This window comes from Triturus cristatus, chromosome 2_2, assembly GCF_964204655.1.
Source record: "Triturus cristatus chromosome 2_2, aTriCri1.1, whole genome shotgun sequence".
NCBI classification, from domain to species: Eukaryota; Metazoa; Chordata; class Amphibia; order Caudata; family Salamandridae; genus Triturus; species Triturus cristatus.
This window is the reverse complement of record NC_140582.1, coordinates 80,992,983-81,011,368: the sequence shown is the minus strand read 5'-3', so window position 1 is coordinate 81,011,368 and position 18,386 is coordinate 80,992,983. Positions and strand designations below refer to the sequence as shown.

Below are 18,386 nucleotides of genomic sequence, written 5' to 3'. Positions count from 1 at the left end.
GACTCGATAACTGCGGACATCGGACCCTCTGGACATCGGAATTTCGGAAAACCTGGTGGGCCTCTGTATACCTCGGATCTTGCTCTCTCAGCTAGGCTCTGGTCGGGATACTTCGCACCTCTCACCGCCTCGTCTGGGTTGATCGCAGCCTCAGTCGCCCCCGCTTGACCGGAGGGAGCTTACAGGAAATCCTGCTGGTACGCGTTTATGGTCCGTCCAGCTGTGGCAGGAGACCGGGCCTGCAACGCACCGCCGGCGCGTGAGATGAGAAAGTGTCCCTATTCGGGCGCCATTATGTGGTAAATAAAATAAATATTACCTGACTGAATTTCGTACGGAGTCTTAAAATAAAGTAAAATAGCTCAAAATAACAAGAGGCAGAATCCGTGGTATAAGAGGTTCTCTAATGGGCTTTATTCCATTCAAAATGGCCGACTCGAGTGGCGGCCTTCAGGTTCCGTCACCACGAGGGTTCAGGAAGTGAAGTACAATAATTTATTAACAGACATGTATTTTTATAATAAGTACATTACAATGAAACGAATGTAGAAGGCGTAACATTTGATAAGAAAAGTGACGTGACAGTGACATAATCGAAACTAGGCGTAATAAGGAATAAAAGAAACATGATTGGCTTGCATTATCAGACATAGGTGGATCTATAAGATAATACTTGGCATAGATGCGCACGCAGCAGCATGACGTGTAATTGACGTGTAACTAGGGGGTGAAGGGGACTTGACATTTAGCTCTACATGTGGAGACGAGAAGTCTGGGGTCAAGTCAACCTAATCCCAAATCATATCTAACATCCTATGTTTAAAGAACTATGTTATCCACAAGGAAGAGACTCTCGGACAGAATCTATTCTATACTGACTATGTGCGTGTACAAGCGTCTAAGTGTCTATATGAGATGCGAGGGGCAGAAAACTTTCCATAGCAACAGGGCTATGAATCACTTGCATGAAGACAGAGAAGCCTGGCCTTTTGCTTGGTAACTGGAGGAATGTTTACTTAAACTACTAGGCAAGAATGCATCGGCTGAAGAGCAAAATAGATAATTCGAAGGTGAAATACAACTTCTTGGCAGACAGGCGAAAACTGGCCGAGGCAGGCACCGTTAGCTGCACAGGGAGTAGGACAAAGTTCATGGATACAGATGCGAGCTCAAGCTGAAGCTGTCAGAGACTGGGAGCAGGGAAAGGTTTTGAGGACAGAATCGGGCCTACTCGCCTGAACTGTAAAAATGGAGTAACTTGGCCATATAAAGTCGGTGGCCTTTTATACTTAGGAATCGAATATCCAGCCCATAGATGGCGGATCTGACAGAGAACATGTTGACGGTAGACACACATATGTTTGCGTCTTAGAAACTGGAACTGGAGGGAACATACATGTACTTGTAACATGCGTATAGAACCGTTGGGGTCCAAGATAGGGGACATAACTGACCAGGAAAATCCACATTTCCACAAAGGACCCTCAGCATCCAAGAGGACTTCATCCCCAACCAGCAATGTGCCAGGAGGCGCATTTGGAGAGTGGTTGTGAAAGGGGACATGACCTCTGAAGATCTCTCCAAGGACCCTCTGGAGGAGTAAGTAGCAACTGTTACTAATGCAGCTAACTTCTTTGTCTACTACCAAAGCATATAGTCATTAATTGCCTTCTTACGTTCAGTAGTAATTGCTGGAAAAAAGCTGCACCTACAGTTTTTTGAGTCATCTCAATAGTATGCACTCTGCCAGAGTATCTTACAAACACTTCCTTATGTCTAAGTAATCTGCAGGCACTTCACCCTTATTCTGTTAACAGTATGACATCTTAGCCAATCAGTTGTCACCAGACACACATCCGCGACTACATTCACTGTAGTATCCTTTGCAGCATTCAACGTTTCATCATTGTCAGGAACAATCCTCAACCATGCCAACTTTTCCACCGATCTATAGATCACTTCACTTGGCATTACCAATCAGCTAAGGTGACTGATTTGATACCCCAGCTTCTCTTCTGTAGTTTTCATAGCACAGACTAGGGATTTGTGCTTTTATCTATCGGCCTCCTTGTACCATTGTAGTAAGAGCAGCCACTGCTCTATATCTGTCTTGTTTTTAGGATTCTTCGTTTTCTTGTGTAAATCCTTTAATCGTTCTACATTGAAAGTACCATGTTCAGAGAAGGACCCTTCCTCATTAGTGAGATCCACCTACTATATTAAACGAGTAAAAAGAACACCAACATTGAAATCAGGTCACAAAACCTATCAGGGCTCGTTAAGGCATACATGTGACAACCCCTTTCACTCTATTCATGTGTATCAATACACACCTCCTGAAATAACACAGTTGTATCCGTTGTATCTATAAAAGGGTCATTCGCTAATTCAAGCATTGTCCTTACAGTCTCTATGTTTTCTTGATGTAGTTTTATAATTTCTTGCCATATATTTTTCACTGTCTCTTCCTGTACACCTGCACCTGTAGGTTTCAGCTAGCAAAACGTCAATAGTTTAAGCCTCCTGATAAACTGGAGCAAGTCTATTCTTGTTTGGACATTACAAGCTACTGTCAGAACAAAAATTAGTTGTGACCCAATTCAAATATTTCCTCAGGACTTAATATATGGTTCAATAAATTGATTACCCATAAAGGTGTTGGTTCAGCCATTTTTATTCCCATGTAGATTCCTACTTCACCTCCTTTGTGGGGTTAGATCTCCTTCCTTTGTGTTGTTTTCCCCATGCCTAGTTCTCTTGTTCTTTCTTTTGCTTCTCCACCTTTAATTCTTCCTCTGCGTGCATGTATCTCCTGCCCAGTTATCAGGACTCGTCTATAAATGTGGAGAGATTTTGAGTCTCTTTAAATGGCTTGCTTCACTTATGTTTGACAGGTTTAAGTCATAGGTTTATTCGGAATTCATATCTGGACCCAACTCTGTTGTTGTTCCTGCTCTCAGCCTATCAAAAGAGAGAAAGTTATTTGCCTCTGTTATTCTTTTCTAATGGTATATTTTATTTTGCAAAAGTAAGGATTCTTCCTGATTTATAATCAAGTCCGTCTCTTTCAAATCGTTGTCATTTTTTCATTTTTATTTCTTCATATTTGTTTAATTGCTTTGTCATATCTTTCTTGAACGTTTCAATCATACTTTGATATCAAATTCAGTCAATTCTAATTTTATTGATTCAACCTCTTTCAATATCTTATTGTGATCCAATCATTCATGCCTTATCAAGATCTCCATCACACTTTTTTTTTTACTTTTTGGAACAAGGAGCTGAATTCGCTCAGTCCTTCAACCATCAGGGTTTTTTTCCCATTGGAGAGAATCATATACAATGTGAGTCCTCTAGGAACTGAACCAACTTCAAAAATCATGTCTAGTGCTGTAGCTTCCCACCGCCTTTTCAGCTCTTCTTTTGAAAGTTTTTCCACTTGTTTCATCTGAAGCATAATATTTTCAGTCATTGCGTTTTATCTTTGCTACAGTTACTTTTGTAGGATTCAAATGACCTGTTTCTACAAACAGCGAGTTCCATCAATAAAATACCCTACTGCAAGTGCCAGCATTTCTGTTGTTTTGGCAGCTTCGCAGCAAAATGGCGATGCCTGCCCCAGCAAGCTTGTGAAATCTTTTTCAGTGATAGCTGGCTGGGTTTGTGCACAGCAGAGGGAATGAGTACCCCCAACGTAAATTCCAAAGTGACAATCCTCAGAGAGAAATAACACCATGAACTCGAATGCATGTCATAAAGGAAGCAGCAACATGCGAGTCAGCCATTACTGCCTGTTCACTGTGCCTCTAACATTCCTTAAACTATTTTGAGGGCCAACTGTGCTAAAGAAAGGACTAAAGTGACTGTGGACACAGACAGAGGACAACGTTTTCGTGCCACCCTTTAGCCCTTTTCATACCTGCCTTCCTTCTCCTCTCTTTTCCTGCACCGTCCCTTAATTCAACGTGTAACTTCGACTGTATGACATATGTGTTAAGTGATACATACATTATGTGATTTACTGGTTCAGAACAGTGAAATTACTTTAAACTCTAGATTTATTGTGAACCACTTTGCATATGTCACAGAGTAAACTCCGACAAGCCAAACATTGTCCGACATTTATTGTGAAAAAAGAAAACTGCTGTGATGACTTCTGTTTCTTGGATGGTTCCATAAAGTTAAGATATGTCTGAGCTGAAGCATATTTGCTCTTCTATGAATGCGTCCTCTTTTATTGCGAAAACTAACATAAGTATGTTTCTTTACAGACAGTTCCAGTCCAGACGAACCAAGCAGCAGGTAACATAGGAGCAAAGAATTAAAAAAAATACATTGTTATTTGATAGAAGAACTGACGAAAATCTAAATGTCATACTGTATCTTATATGCAGACAGGTTGCTGCACTGTACTGTTCTACTGGGAGGTCTACTCTAAATAAAACTGAAAAGTTGAAAACTGAACATGACAGTTTATCCAGTTGCCTCGTGGCCGGGGCTATTACACTGCTCGGGAATTATGAACCTGGACAAACCACTCGCTCCCTGAGGAGGAGGCTCTTTTTTCTGAGGGCCAACTTCTCCCCTTTGACCAACTTGCCCAGGAGAGTGGGCTCCCCCCGGGGCAGTTCCTCTTCCATCGACAGCTCATAGACGCTTGCTGGCACCTATCTGGAGGCGAGCCTGCAACACACCCAGTGGTTCACGCGGTGTTAACTATTGGCACCAGCCGTCACCTCATCACTTGGGTGAATAAGACCATGCAAGAACTGTCGTAGGTCCCACCGCCCCACTGCGCCAAAAATAGGAGGAGGAATACCGGAGGCCGCTCCATGATAAAGAATGGGAGCGAGCTCTATAATTTCCAAAGAAGGTTTCCCGGAACTCCCGCTTCAAAAATATGCAGTGTTTCAAGCTACACAGGGCCTATTTGACGCCGGCACAGCTCCACCGGCACAATTTGCCTGCCCTTGTTGCCACACCCCTAACGCAGTGCTTTTACACATGTTCTGGGCTTGCCCAACTTTACAGCATTACTTGCACATTATTCATGCTACATTGCAAGAGGTTACAGGTCTCCTAGACATCTATTCCTGGGAAGCCTGTCCGCAAGGCATATTTAGGCGTAGGAAGCATCACAAGGTGCAGACACGCGTTGTGGCCCAGGCCCTCCTTTTAGCCAAGCAACCTATCACCCTGCATTGACGCGTGCCCTCTTCTGGAGGCCTGGGCAGGAGCAGTGCACAAATGGGGAGCTGAAGAGGAAGATGTACTCTGAAATGAAGAGGTGCGTCGGGTGCGCCGACACCCCATCTCTCCCGAACGTGCCATGCTGCTCATGCACTTCCGGCAAACAATTGACAATAATGCTCCACCCCCACAGTCACAAGATTCGCACAGGGCGCCCAGCTGAGTGTTCCTCCCAGGGGGTGAGACCTACCTCCCCTATAAGGCCTCCCTTTTCCCCACCTCGTAAGTGCTTCAGCTGCTGTTAAGATCACTGAGACACCACAGTGCGCTTCCCTACGCCAGTGCCTGTACCCCAGCACCTGAAATGCAGTAATATTACACACCCGCACTACCCTCCCCCTCACCGTACATACCAGTATTTACTCCCCAAGTTACCAGTTTAAGTTTCTCTCTTTGGTAGGATAACAGGAGCAAACACCTCCCTCAGGGGTGACTCCCACTTCCAATGGGCTTCATTGATTGCTCCCTGATGCTTGCTGTGTAACCTTTGAGTGCAATTATATGCCTCAGATTTACTATTGTATCTCCTTTGTACCACACACAATTTTATGTGGCAAAGTATGTAACTATATCAAAACACCGAAAACCCAATAAAATGTGTTTTTTTTTAAAATAACAATTTATCCAGTAGTTATTTCTTCAGCTGGGTGGCCACCCACTGACCAGGAGAAAACACCATTTTAATTGATTGTGATGTCATCAGTCTTGTCATCTAGGATCAAGGGGGTAACCAGAAAATTTAAATACCCTCCACTTTGAACTAAAGCTCTTACTGCACTAAGCAAACCAGCAAGCAATCATGACCCTCCCTAGAAGAGCTTGCTTGTCTCTTCCATCCAAGCAGCTGTCCATTCATCCGTTCATATTTTCATCTACCTGCTGATATCCACTATTTCACCTTTACATAATTTCATCCATCATTCAGTCTGTCACAATTCCATCTCTCCATCCATTCATCCGTTCATCCATAGCCAAATCTATATGTGCATTCTTCCAACACATCCATCCATCCACACATCCTTTCACTCAGTCCTCCATCCTTCCACTTATTCATCTCCCTTTCATCTATATATTTATTCATCCTTTCAGTCATCCATCCATCCTCTCATTCATCCAGCCTCCCTTTCACTCTATCCATCCACCCTTTCACTCCATTCATCCATCCATCTTCTGTTTCACTCATCCATCCATCCACCCTTTTAACCAGCACTCCATCCTTTCACTCATACATCCACCCTTCAACCCACCCGTCCATCCGTCCGTCCATCCATCCATCCATCCATCCATCCATCCATCCATCCATCCATCCATCCATCCATCCATCCATCCATCCATCCATCCATCTATCCATCCATCTATCCATCCATCTATCCATCCATCCATCCATCCATCCATTTATCCATTCATTTAAGCTTTCACTCATCCATCCATTCACTAAAACATCCATACACCCTTTCACTCAGTGTCCATCCATTCACCCTTTCACTCAGTGTCCATCCATTCACCCTTTCACTCATCCAGCTATCCACCCTTTCATCCAGCCATCCATCCATCCTCCCTCTCACTCTGTCCATCCAGCCTTTTAGTCCATCCATTTACCCATTCACTCATCCACCCACCTTTTCGCTCATTCATCCATCCACCCTTTTACTCATCCACCCATCCATTCACCTTTCACTCGTCCATCTATCAATCCATCCTCCCTTTCACTCATCGATCCTTACATCCATCCTTTCACTCATTCATCCATGCATCTATCCATCCACCCTTTCGCTCACTCACTCTCCCACTCTTTCATGTTAATTATGAGCCTTTGTCTGCCAAGCTACAGATAGACGAGGCCCATCAGAACCCCATCCCCGTTGTAGCGGCTAAAGCGCCCGGGAGGGGGAAGGGGTTGATGACGCCCCTGCCTATGATGTAATTTGTGATATCCTCTGTAAGGTCATTCAAAGTGAATGACAGGGTTAGGAGTGCTATATCTTGGGTGGCTGCTATTATTTTACAAAATGTAGTGGTATAAGCACTCAGCTTTTATATGGGACAGTGAAATATGGACATTTTCACGGGTCCTTTGAAATATGGTCTTTAGCATTTTAATGACAGTTCCCAAACTTTACCTCTCCACTTTGACATTGTCAGGCCTACTAAGATTCTGCAGAATTGAGAACCAAATTATGCAGCAAGATTATGTATAGAATGCTGCAAAAAGAGCAAAATATTTGGCACAGTCTCTGGTAGTATTACTTTTAACCATTTGAAATAGAAGCAACATTTCTGTGAAATCTTTAAATTATGTTGCATATGATGTGGCAAACACAGTAAAGCCATAATTTTGCTGAAAGGTCTGCAGCCATAGAGTCGAATAAATGCACTAGTCATCACCATTGTTTTATCAACAATTTAGCCAATAAAGGTAAACAAAATCTAAGCATCCTCATTTCAGTCAGCGGCCATTGGTAGCTGCAATTTGAAGAACACAGATTTTTCAAGCTAACTCATCCAAATTGAACATGTAATATGAAAATTACGTACTGGGTAACGTGTAATATGGTCTTGGACTGCCATTTATTTCCATGTATTTACATACCACTGGGCTCTCGGTAATATTGGACCGTATTACATAGTTACCTAAGAGAATACAAAATGGAACTGTGTAATATGATACTATATTTCCATTGAGGTGATAAGGCAACATCATAAACCATGCGGCTGAAGGATGAGTGGTTTATAAATGTCTCCTGACCCACATGCCAGCAGTAGAGGACCTTATTATACATGTTCCTTGTTGTGTATGTTTTATATTACATGACTTATTCATTGATTTTTGAACTCTTTAGTAAGATGTTGAGCATTTGCATGTGATCCTCAATTACATTTTTAGAATTCATTGTCTAATATTTAAATTGTGGATTACTATAAAATAAACTTTAAATGTAAAACAGCATTGTAAGGAAATTACCAATATGTTAAAGTTTAAGTGCACTGTGGGACAGTATATTTAATTTCTTTTGCCTTCACAATAGTTATTTTCATAAATGTATTCATTGGTAGAGTCTTGCCTCAAGGATCAGCATGCAAAGGTGAGCTTGTCTTGTGTGCTGATTAATGTTCTGAGAGCAGCACTATTATTGTGGACGGCTTTTTTTGCCCACACTAAAAGAAAGAAAAAATGCTGTGCTAACCCTCCATTTAACTTTTCTATTTGTTTCAGGAAACTTGGTTTCTTGCCAATTAAGTCCCATGTCAAAGTCTGTGCTTCGTTTATCCACCTTGGCAGTCTCTTTGAGATTCTGCACTTCTCCTTCCTCCTCTCCCTCCTGTGCAGGTGTAGAGGATAGTCCAGGAAGATCTCTGCCCCCTAAATTAACCATAGTCGTTGGCTGTGAAACAGTGAGTTCCATGACCACCCTCACTGGTCTGCTGGTTCTCACAATATGCAGGATGGGCCTCCTTTTGACAAGGAAGTGGGTCTTTTTCAAGTGGAGGAAAGCTACATGAGCTGGCAGCCAATCAGAGTCTTAGAATGTAAAATAGTCTATTGACGTTGGCAGAAATGACAGGAAGTCCAGCGTGCATTGCTATGCGTGCAGCATCAGCTGCCTTACAAGAGAGGCCACAGACATAGTGCACTTCAAAAAAAGTGTAGCTCCCTATGAATGACCCTATTAAGTTTATAACTGATGCCAGGGCACACCTAGAGGGCCATTTTTAGGCAGTGAAAAATATGTGTTTTAAACATTATCATCCCTCCCAGTGTGTTGGAAATCCGCAGCCTACATTTTAAGGACTCATCACACCCAAAATGGCATTGCTGGTCCGCGGTCTAGTCCTTGAGGCTGCCGACAATTAGTCCCAGTTCAATTTTGTTGAGCCCATTACTAGTTGTCATGGCGGTGGTTCAAGGGAGCAGGCAAAAAATCAAAATTGACCCACTTTGAACTAAAGCACTGATGCCATCAAGTTAGCAAAGCAAGTGAGCCGAACCCTCCCTAGAACAGCCTCCTTGTCTCTTCCATTCATGCATCTATCTATTCATTCTTTCACCCGTCCATCCATCTACTGATATCCACTATTTCACCTTTACATTCTGTCATCCATCCATTCATTCATCCAATTTTAGTCTATCCCTATTCCATCCATCCAATTTGCCATCCATCCATCTTTGCTCTGCCATCATTTCACCTGTTCATCCATGTATATTTAATTCATCCTATCATTTTACCCACTCATTCATCCACATACTTATTCCTCCACGTACTCATTCACCCATATTTGTCGCTTTTCAGCCTTCCTTCCATTATTTCTTACTCAGATGCATTTTTCCTTGCTCCTGCGTGCTCTTCTTTTGACACTGTATGACAGCGTCAATTCGTGCAGCCATTAGTGGTAGACACCGAGCCTATGCAACCTCTGCCATGTAAACCACCTTTTATTCGAGAACTACAGGTTTTTGTGAGGGGGCAATGCCAGGTTCCACCCTGTTGTCGTCTCCCTCACATGCATTGTTCAGTGGTGGGGTTGAGGGGGTTAGGGGGTGGATTACGGGTTGTCTTCTTCTTTTGATTGTATTCAGTTTTGCCTTATTGTATTCTTTGTGATCTACACCTGATATCCTATGTGCTTGACTAATGACCCCTATTTGTTGCCACTGGCTCCATCCCAGATACGTGCTTGGCTCCTATGCATTTGCAGTGGGCCCTGAGGGTGTTACCCCTATGTCATCCGTTGTAAACTACTGATATTACTGATATTGCACACACACTTTATGACATCATGCAAGGGTCCCTCGGGAGCCGGCATTGCTTTTCCACATGGGGAGCTGCTAAGACGCAGCTCTCCATGTGGAAAAGCAATTTGGTTTGCATTTTGAAAGAGAGAGCAGGATTCCTGCTCTCTCTTTCAAAATCCAAACCAAGTTTGCTATGGCAGGGCGGCTCCCGCCCTGCCATAGCAAACTACAGTGTCCCGGGGGTGGGCACCCCGGGACACTGCAGGAGCCGGCCCTAAGGGGTGGCGGCCCCCAGGGCCATGACAAGGCTCCAGGAGGGGGGGGCCACGCCGCCCCCCTCCCACAATTTGCAAAGCCCCGGGGGGTGGTGGTCCGTCACAGACCCCACAATTTTAACATTTAGAGCCCCGGCTTGAGCCCCCACACAGGTTTTTTTTTTTTAAAAAGCCCTGCAGGGTGGCGGTCCCCGGGGGGGGGCTGTATGCCCCCCGCAATAACAATTAAGTAGAGCCCCGGGGGTGGTGGTCCCTGGGGCTTGGGGAGGCCTTAGAGGCCCCCCAACATTAAACTAAGAGGCCCCGGGGGTGGCGGTCCCCGGGGCTGGGGGGCCCCTTTGGGCCCCCCATCCCAATACAAATATTGTCCCCGGGATTTGGCCCACCCGTGGGCTAAATATTAACTAAGCAAGGAAGCCCGCGCTTCATTTTGTTTTTAATTTCGGCCGAAATTCGCGCGGGGTGCGCGAATCTCGCCGATTTAAAAGAAAAAAATGCTTTTTTTGGGCCCTGGGGTTTCTTGTGGGAGCAGGCCTAGGGGGTCAGGGTGTTTCTACCCTGCCTCTTTTTGCGTTTTGCGCATTACTTTTTCTGTTTTCTTGTGCCTCGGTTCTACCGAGGCACAAGATGGCTGCCAACATTTCCTTGTTCTGAAGTGTTGACAGCCAATTAGCATAAAGCTCGTGCTCGGGAGGATCCGTGGCCCTAGACATATATGTGTTTTTACTTTTGATTTTCTCAGCAACTACTGAACGGATTTACATACAACAAAGGTTCTTTCTGAACCAAGAACTATCTCTTACCCAAATTTATTATAATTCCGTTCAGCAGTTCGGGCTGTAGCCGTGTCTAAAGTTTCCTATAGAAAATTGCATGGGGAAAACATGTTTTGGGACCCCCCTTTTTCTCGGCCCACGCTTGACGAATCACCACGAAACTTTCAAGATAGGAGCAGACCGGAGCGCCCCACGAGTTTTGAAAATTTCGCGAAGATAGTTATTGGAAATAGAATGTTGCGAATTTCCTATGGAAAATAGGTCCTAACTATAACTATCTACTGGCGACCGCCAGTAGATAATATATATATATACATATTTATATTGGTTGTATTGGTGCTCATCCATAAATGAATCAGTGGTAGAAAGAAGACGATCATAAGAATGACAATGACACCCCACTGGAGGGATCAAAATATTTTCAGAAATAAATATGGAAATTAAAATATCCCCAAAAAATAAGTAATCGTAGATACAGAAAAAATATTTTAATACGAGTAATACATAAATCCAAAGTAAAGAGTGTAGATTGGGCATACAGATGCAGGAGAATGAAGAAGATATCTGAAATGTTTTCGAAATATGTAAAAAGAAAAGAGTGACAAATAATGATACTTTAATCAATGATTTGCACCAATGTTCATAATTTAACACAATTAGTTTAATTTATGATGATTTGTAATTCTCAAAGCAACCTTTGCACATGTATATATTGTGTATATTTCATTTTCACCGATGATTTAACGCAAGCGGAATTGTTTACTTTTGAGAACTACAAATCCCACAATGCTCCCCCGATCACATGACAGGAAGTGATGTTGATTTTGAAAGAGTGTATATGTGGAGAATCAAGTTGGGCAGCATTATCGTGATCAAGGTCTTGGGTCAAGACCGAAATGCGTTGATTTGTGGATTTTCTTACTATCACTATGGGCGGAGAAACGAAATAAAGGACTGCATATTAAAACTTTTTGTGGAGTGCGACCCTGTGCTTCTTCGTCTGAAGGGTTTGTTTGTATATATATATATATATATATATATATATATATATATATATATATATATATATATATATTCACTTAAAAAACCATAGGTTTCACACATGTTATAGTTAGCTGGACATTTCACTCATAAAAAACCAATGAAATTCCCCCGTTATAGTTACTGCAGGCAACTATAACTCACGCGACCGTAATCCTCTGCTGATGCTAATACTGTATTTAGACACTTATTTACCCATGTCTTCTTCCATTAATCTTTACCTATACATATATTACAAATATTTATTTTTCAGAAAGACACATATGTCATCAGTGATGTAATATCTGACGTCATCAGCAGAGGATTGCGGTCGCGTGAGTTATAGTTGCCTGCAGTAACTATAACGGGGGAATTTCATTGGTTTTTTATGAGTGAAATGTCCAGCTAACTATAACATGTGTGAAACCTATGGTTTTTTAAGTGAATTTGCAAGGTTTTTTAAATGCTAATTCCTAACTATAACGTGTGTGAAACCTATGGTTTTTTCAGTGAATTTGTACGGTTTTTTAAATGCTAATTTATTTATGTATTATTTTTTTTATATATTTATTTTACAATAAACTACGTATTAAAAATTATTATTTATTTTTTTTTGGTTTTCACCCTGCGAATTATTATTTTTTTTTTGTAAATTTTTTTTTTTTTTTTTTGTGTTTTTCAGGGTGCGCGCACTGTGCGCGCACCCCCGCGATTTAAAAAAAAAAAAAAAAAAATTTTTTGCCTTCGGGGTCCTTCAGGGACCCCCTGACAAAGGCTAGGGGGTCAGGAACTCTCTACCCTGCCCCCTTTTCACGTTCGCCACCTTCCTTTTTCACTCTCGCACTGAAAACAAACAAAATGGCGGCCGACACTTCCTGATTTCGACCGATTCGAACGTTGACTAACATGTAACCACCAATCAGAATTACGCTCGCGCACGTTAGGGTGCTCGCACGGTGCTCGCACGGTGCGCGCACCCTGCGCGCATATATATATATATATATGCTTTTAAATGCTATTTGCTCCGGAAATACTGAACAGATTTACACCAGACCTGCAAAAGGCACTTCCTTGACCTTATGGCTACCTCTCTGCCAAATTTCAAGTAATTCTGTTCAGCCGTTCGGGCTGTAGCTGTGTCTAAAGGTCCTATGGAAAAATGCATGGGAAAAACGCGTTTTGGGACCCCCCTTTTATCTCAGCCCCCGCTTGACGAATCCCCCCGAGACTTTCAGGGTAGGAGCGGAGCGTAGCGCCCCACCTATTTTGAAAAATTCGCGAGGATTCGTCGACCGGCGCCAAAGTTATTCAAAATAGAATGTTGCGGATTTCCTATGGAAACGTGGTCCTAACTATAACTACCTACTGGCGACCGCCAGTAGGTAATATATATATATATATACACATATATACATATATAGATATTCACTAAAAAAACAAATGTTACAGGGATGTTGTAGTTAGGCTAACATTACACTCGCACGAAACCAGAGAAGGTCAGCCGTTATAGATACCTGAGTTAACTATAACTTGTGCCCCCGCAATGCACTGCTTCTGACCTCACATATTACTTCACTCATGACATGGTCAGTGACATCACTGATGACATCTCTGATGACATTTCAAATGATGTCACAGCCATTTAAAAAAAAAGAAAAGGGAGGGGGCCTAAGCTGCCACCCTCCCGGGACATTTTTGGCCCTGGGGACCCCATCCCCCGGATATGGTCATCTCCTTTGGTACTGTGGGGGAGCCTGAGGCAGTTCCGTCTGGCTCCCACCTCCTGCGGGAGCCGGCATTGCTTTTTACCTCCATGGAGTTGCTGATATGCAGCTCCCTGGGAGTTAAAAGCAAAGTGCTCCACTTTGAACAAGCAAGAGCAAAATGCTCTTGCTTTTTCAAAGTAGAGCACTTGTTTGCTATGGGATGGCGGGAGCATCCCATAGCAGACTGCAATGTCCACGGCGTGGGCACCTCAGGACTTTGCTGGAGATGGCCCTGGGGGGTGGAAGTTCCCTGGGCTGTTTATGGCTCCAGGAGGGGTGGCTCGGCCCCCCTCTCATTTGGAAAATAGCCCCAGGGAGGTGGTGGTCCCAAGAGCTACCTTTTTGCCAAATTTGGTGTAATTGCGTTCAGCAGTTCAGGCTGTTGCTGTGTCTAAAGTTTCCTATGGAAATTAACATGGAGAAAAGCATTTTGGGACCCCCCTTTTTCTTGTCCCTCACTAAATGGATCACCCCAAAACTTTCTACGCAACAACTGAAGTGAGTGGCCTATTAGTTTAGAAAATGTTGTGAAGATTCGTCAAACGGCGCCAAAGTTATAGGCAAATCAAAAAACGCTTTTCCTATGGAAACTAGGTCCTAACTATAACTACCTACTCGCGACTGCCAGTAGGTGATATATATATTTAAGCTTTGGAGTGCAAGAAATACCAGGACTCACGGGAGCAATTCACCCAGATTTTATTCGGGTGTAGGTACACACTGACGCGTTTCGGCAACTGCCTTTCTCAATGATAGCGGGCTCCATGAAACGATGTCAATAAATACATGATTCATTGTTTTTTTAAGAAGTTCAACAACATCGATAACATCCCTTAAATCAAATATCCACCTGATTTTAGTTTCGGCCATCTTGGGGCATACATTGTTACACATTATAATTATACATCCATACTGTTATATACAGAAAAAACACACAATATAAAGCCCTGAATGGGCAAATGGCACCAATTAATATCGATGCCCCTCGTACTGCACAACCCTGTTAATTTATTTGTTTCGCCCTGAATGGGCATAACGAGTGCTCACACTGTTACTTCAGAATGAGGTGAGTTCAAGGGCAATGTGTATGATGCTGCTTTCCCATGTTGTATTATGTCTCTCCAATAAACAAGTGTCCCCTCAGATTCTCAATCTCTTGATTTCATAATTGTGGTGTCCATGCCCTCGCATTATACCTTTGAGATTATAAGTGTATTGCCATCTCCTCCCCACTATTCAACCCCATTGGTATCTTAGTTTGGGTGTCAATGATGTACCTTGATTCTAATCTGCGGAGCAGCAGTTGTCTGTCTCCTCCTCTTATGTCTTTGGGTACATGGCCCATGCAAAAAAAAATCTCAACAGATCCCTGTTGCTGTCATGATGACTCTCAAAATGTCTCGCCACCGGATACATTACATCTTTGGTGGCAATGGCCCTAAGGTGTTCTAGGATCTGCCACTTCGTGGGGTGTATTGTACTTCCAATATACCTCAAAACACAAGGACATACTAAACAGTACACCATGTGGCTGGTATTACAATTCATGAACTTACCGATTTTCTTGGGTGCCTCAAGACCAGGTACATCATACGTCAACACTTTATGACTGTTTTTACAAGCCTTGCATTTTCCACAAGAGAAGAAACCTTTCACTTTATCAAAAAAGGATTGTCTATTCTCTTTTGTACAGTAACTCTGTACCAGAAGATCTTTCAACGAACGTGCCTTCCTAAATTATAACAGTGGTGATCCTGGTAGATCTTCCCCTATAATCGGGTCTGATTTGAGGATGCTCCAATTTCTTCATAGCACATTCCTAATATCAATAGCGTTGTTTGAGTAGTTCGTGATCATTCTAAACTCTTTTGGGGCTTTGACATTAGTTCTTTTTTTTCTTGATTTGGCAGTTTGATTATCATTTACCAGCTCCAATCTGGATTTGACCTTTACCTTCTTTTTTGTCTCCTTTAGGATTTCAATCGAATACCCTCTGTTCATGAATCTCTCCATGCTCTCTGCCGCCTGGAAATCAGACTCCCTAGTGTAATTTCTCTTAATATGTAATAGCTCCCCATAAGGGATGGTGTTCTTTAATTTCTCAAGGTGACAGCTGCTCGCATGTAATAGGGAATTCCATGCTGCTGATTTCTCCTGTGAATTTAAGATTAAAATCATTTTCATTAAGCACTCTTACATACTCATTAGCTGATTGCTCGGTGCCTCTGTATATGATGAATAAATCATCAATATATCTTTTCCAGCTAATCATTTTACCGGTCCCCTTAGGGGGAGCTGTTACATATTAAGAGAAATTGCACTTAGGAGTGTGATTTCCAGGCAGCAGAGAGCATGGAGAGATTCATGATCAGAGGGTATTTGATAGAAGTCCAACCAGAGACGAAAAAGAAGGTAGAGGTCAAATCCAGATTGGATCTGGTAAATGATAATCAAACTGCCAAATCAAGAAAAGAGAGAACTAATGTTAAAGCCCCAAAAGGTTTTAGAATGATCACAAAATACTCAAGCAACGCTATTGATATTAGGAATGAGCTATGAAGAAATTGGCGCATCCTCAAATCAGACCCGATTATAGGGGAAGATCTACCAGGATCACCACTGTTATCATTTAGGAAGGCATGTTCGTTGAAAGATCTTCTGGTACAGAGTTACTATCCAAAAGTGAATAGAAAATCCTATTTTGATAAAGTGAAAGGTTTCTTCCCTTGTGGAAAATGCAAGGCTTGTAAAAACAGCCATAAAGCCTTGTCGTATGATGTACCTGGTCGTGACGCACCCAAGAAAATCGGTAAGTTCATGAATTGTAATACCAGCCACACGGTGTACTGTTTAGTATGTCCGTGTGTTTTGAGGTATATTGGAAGAACAATACACCCCACGAAGTTGCAGATCCTAGAGCACCTTAGGGCCATCGCACCAAAGATGTAACGTATCTGGTGGCAAGACATTTTGAGAGTCATCATGACAGCAACAGGGATGTGTTAAGATTTTTTTGCATAGACCATGTACCCAAAGGCATAAGAGGAGGAGACAGACAACTGCTGCTCCGCAGATTAGAATCAAGGTACATCATTGACACCCAAACTAAGATACCAATAGAGTTGAATAGTGAGGAGGAGATGGCAATACACTTTATAATCTAAAAGGTGTAATACGTGGGCATGAACCCCACAATTATTAAATCAAGAGATTGAGACTCTTAGGGGACATCTGTTTGTTGGAGAGACATAATACAACATGGGAAAGCAGCATCATACACATTGCCTATGAACTCACCTCATTATGAAGTAACGGTGTGAGCACTCGTTATACCCGTTCAGGGGAAATAAATACATTAACAGAGTTGTGCAGCACAAGGGGCATTGAGATGAATTGGTCATACAGGGCTTTATATTGTGGTTTTTTTCTGTATATAACATTATGGATGTATAATTATAATGTGTAACAATGCATGCTCCAAGATGGCCAAAACCAAAATCAAGTGGATATTTGACTTAAAGTCCATTATCCATGTTGAAGAACTTCTTAACAACCAATGAATCATGTAATTATTGACATTGTTTCATGGTGCCCCCTATCATTGGGAAAGGTGGTTGCCGAAACTTGTCTGTGTTTACCTACACCCAAATAAAATCTGGGCTAATTGCTCCAGCGAGTGCTGGTATTTCTTGTACCCTGCAGCTTGAAGATTGAAGGGCGATTTTGCCCTCGCACACACAAGCACCCGCCCGCGAGTGCAGGGACTGAGGCGAGATGAAGGAGCGGTATATATATATACATATATATTACCTACTGGCAGTCGCCAGTAGGTAGTTATAGTTAGGACCTATTTTCCATAGGAAATCCGCAACATTCTATTTGGAATCACGTTGGCGCCGATTGACGAATCTTCGCGAAATTATCCAAACTTTTGGACAGCTCCGGTCCGCTCCTATCCTGAAAATTTCACGGTGATTCGTCAAGCGGGCCCGAGAAAAAAGGGGGGTCCCAAAATGCGTTTTCCCCATGCATTTTCCTATAGGACCTGTTGACGCAGCTACAGCCCGAACTGCTGAATGGAATTACACCAAATTTGGCAAAGAGGTAGTCCTCAGTTCAGACTCGTGCCTTTTGCTTAAATGGTGTAAATCCGTGCAGTAGTTCCTGAGAAAATTAGAGTTAAAAAGATAGATATATCTGGGTGGAGCCTAACCACACATCTCATCGCGAGATCTGATTGGCTGTCAGTACTTCATCCAAGAAGTGTTGGCAGCCATCTTGGGACCAATATACATGATAGCACCTCATTAAAAAGCATTGCAGTTAATAGAAGGCTTTAAGACTTTAGTTACATTATAAATCATTTGTGGATGGTACCATACTCATTTTAGGAATTGTGGTGTGTTCTAAGGTGATTTTACCATGTGAAAAAGCCTTCGGCTGTGATATCATGAATCATGTTTGAGAGAAAACTATTTTCTCATGCTTTTCCCACAGAGGTTTGGACGGTGATCTATAAGCTAGACTGAGAGAATATTTTCTGTAAATTCACATTATCTTTCTCAGT

At 42.5% G+C, this 18,386-nt stretch overlaps 1 protein-coding gene across 1 annotated transcript in view; it reads left to right on the top strand.

The window, feature by feature from the left end:
• Positions 1–18,386, top strand: part of SPMAP2L (sperm microtubule associated protein 2 like) — a 546,678-nt gene that overhangs the window by 237,137 nt on the left and 291,155 nt on the right. Inside the window, 1 exon segment of the mRNA XM_085643206.1 lies at positions 4,272–4,302. Coding sequence (XP_085499332.1) covers positions 4,272–4,302 — 31 coding nt within the window.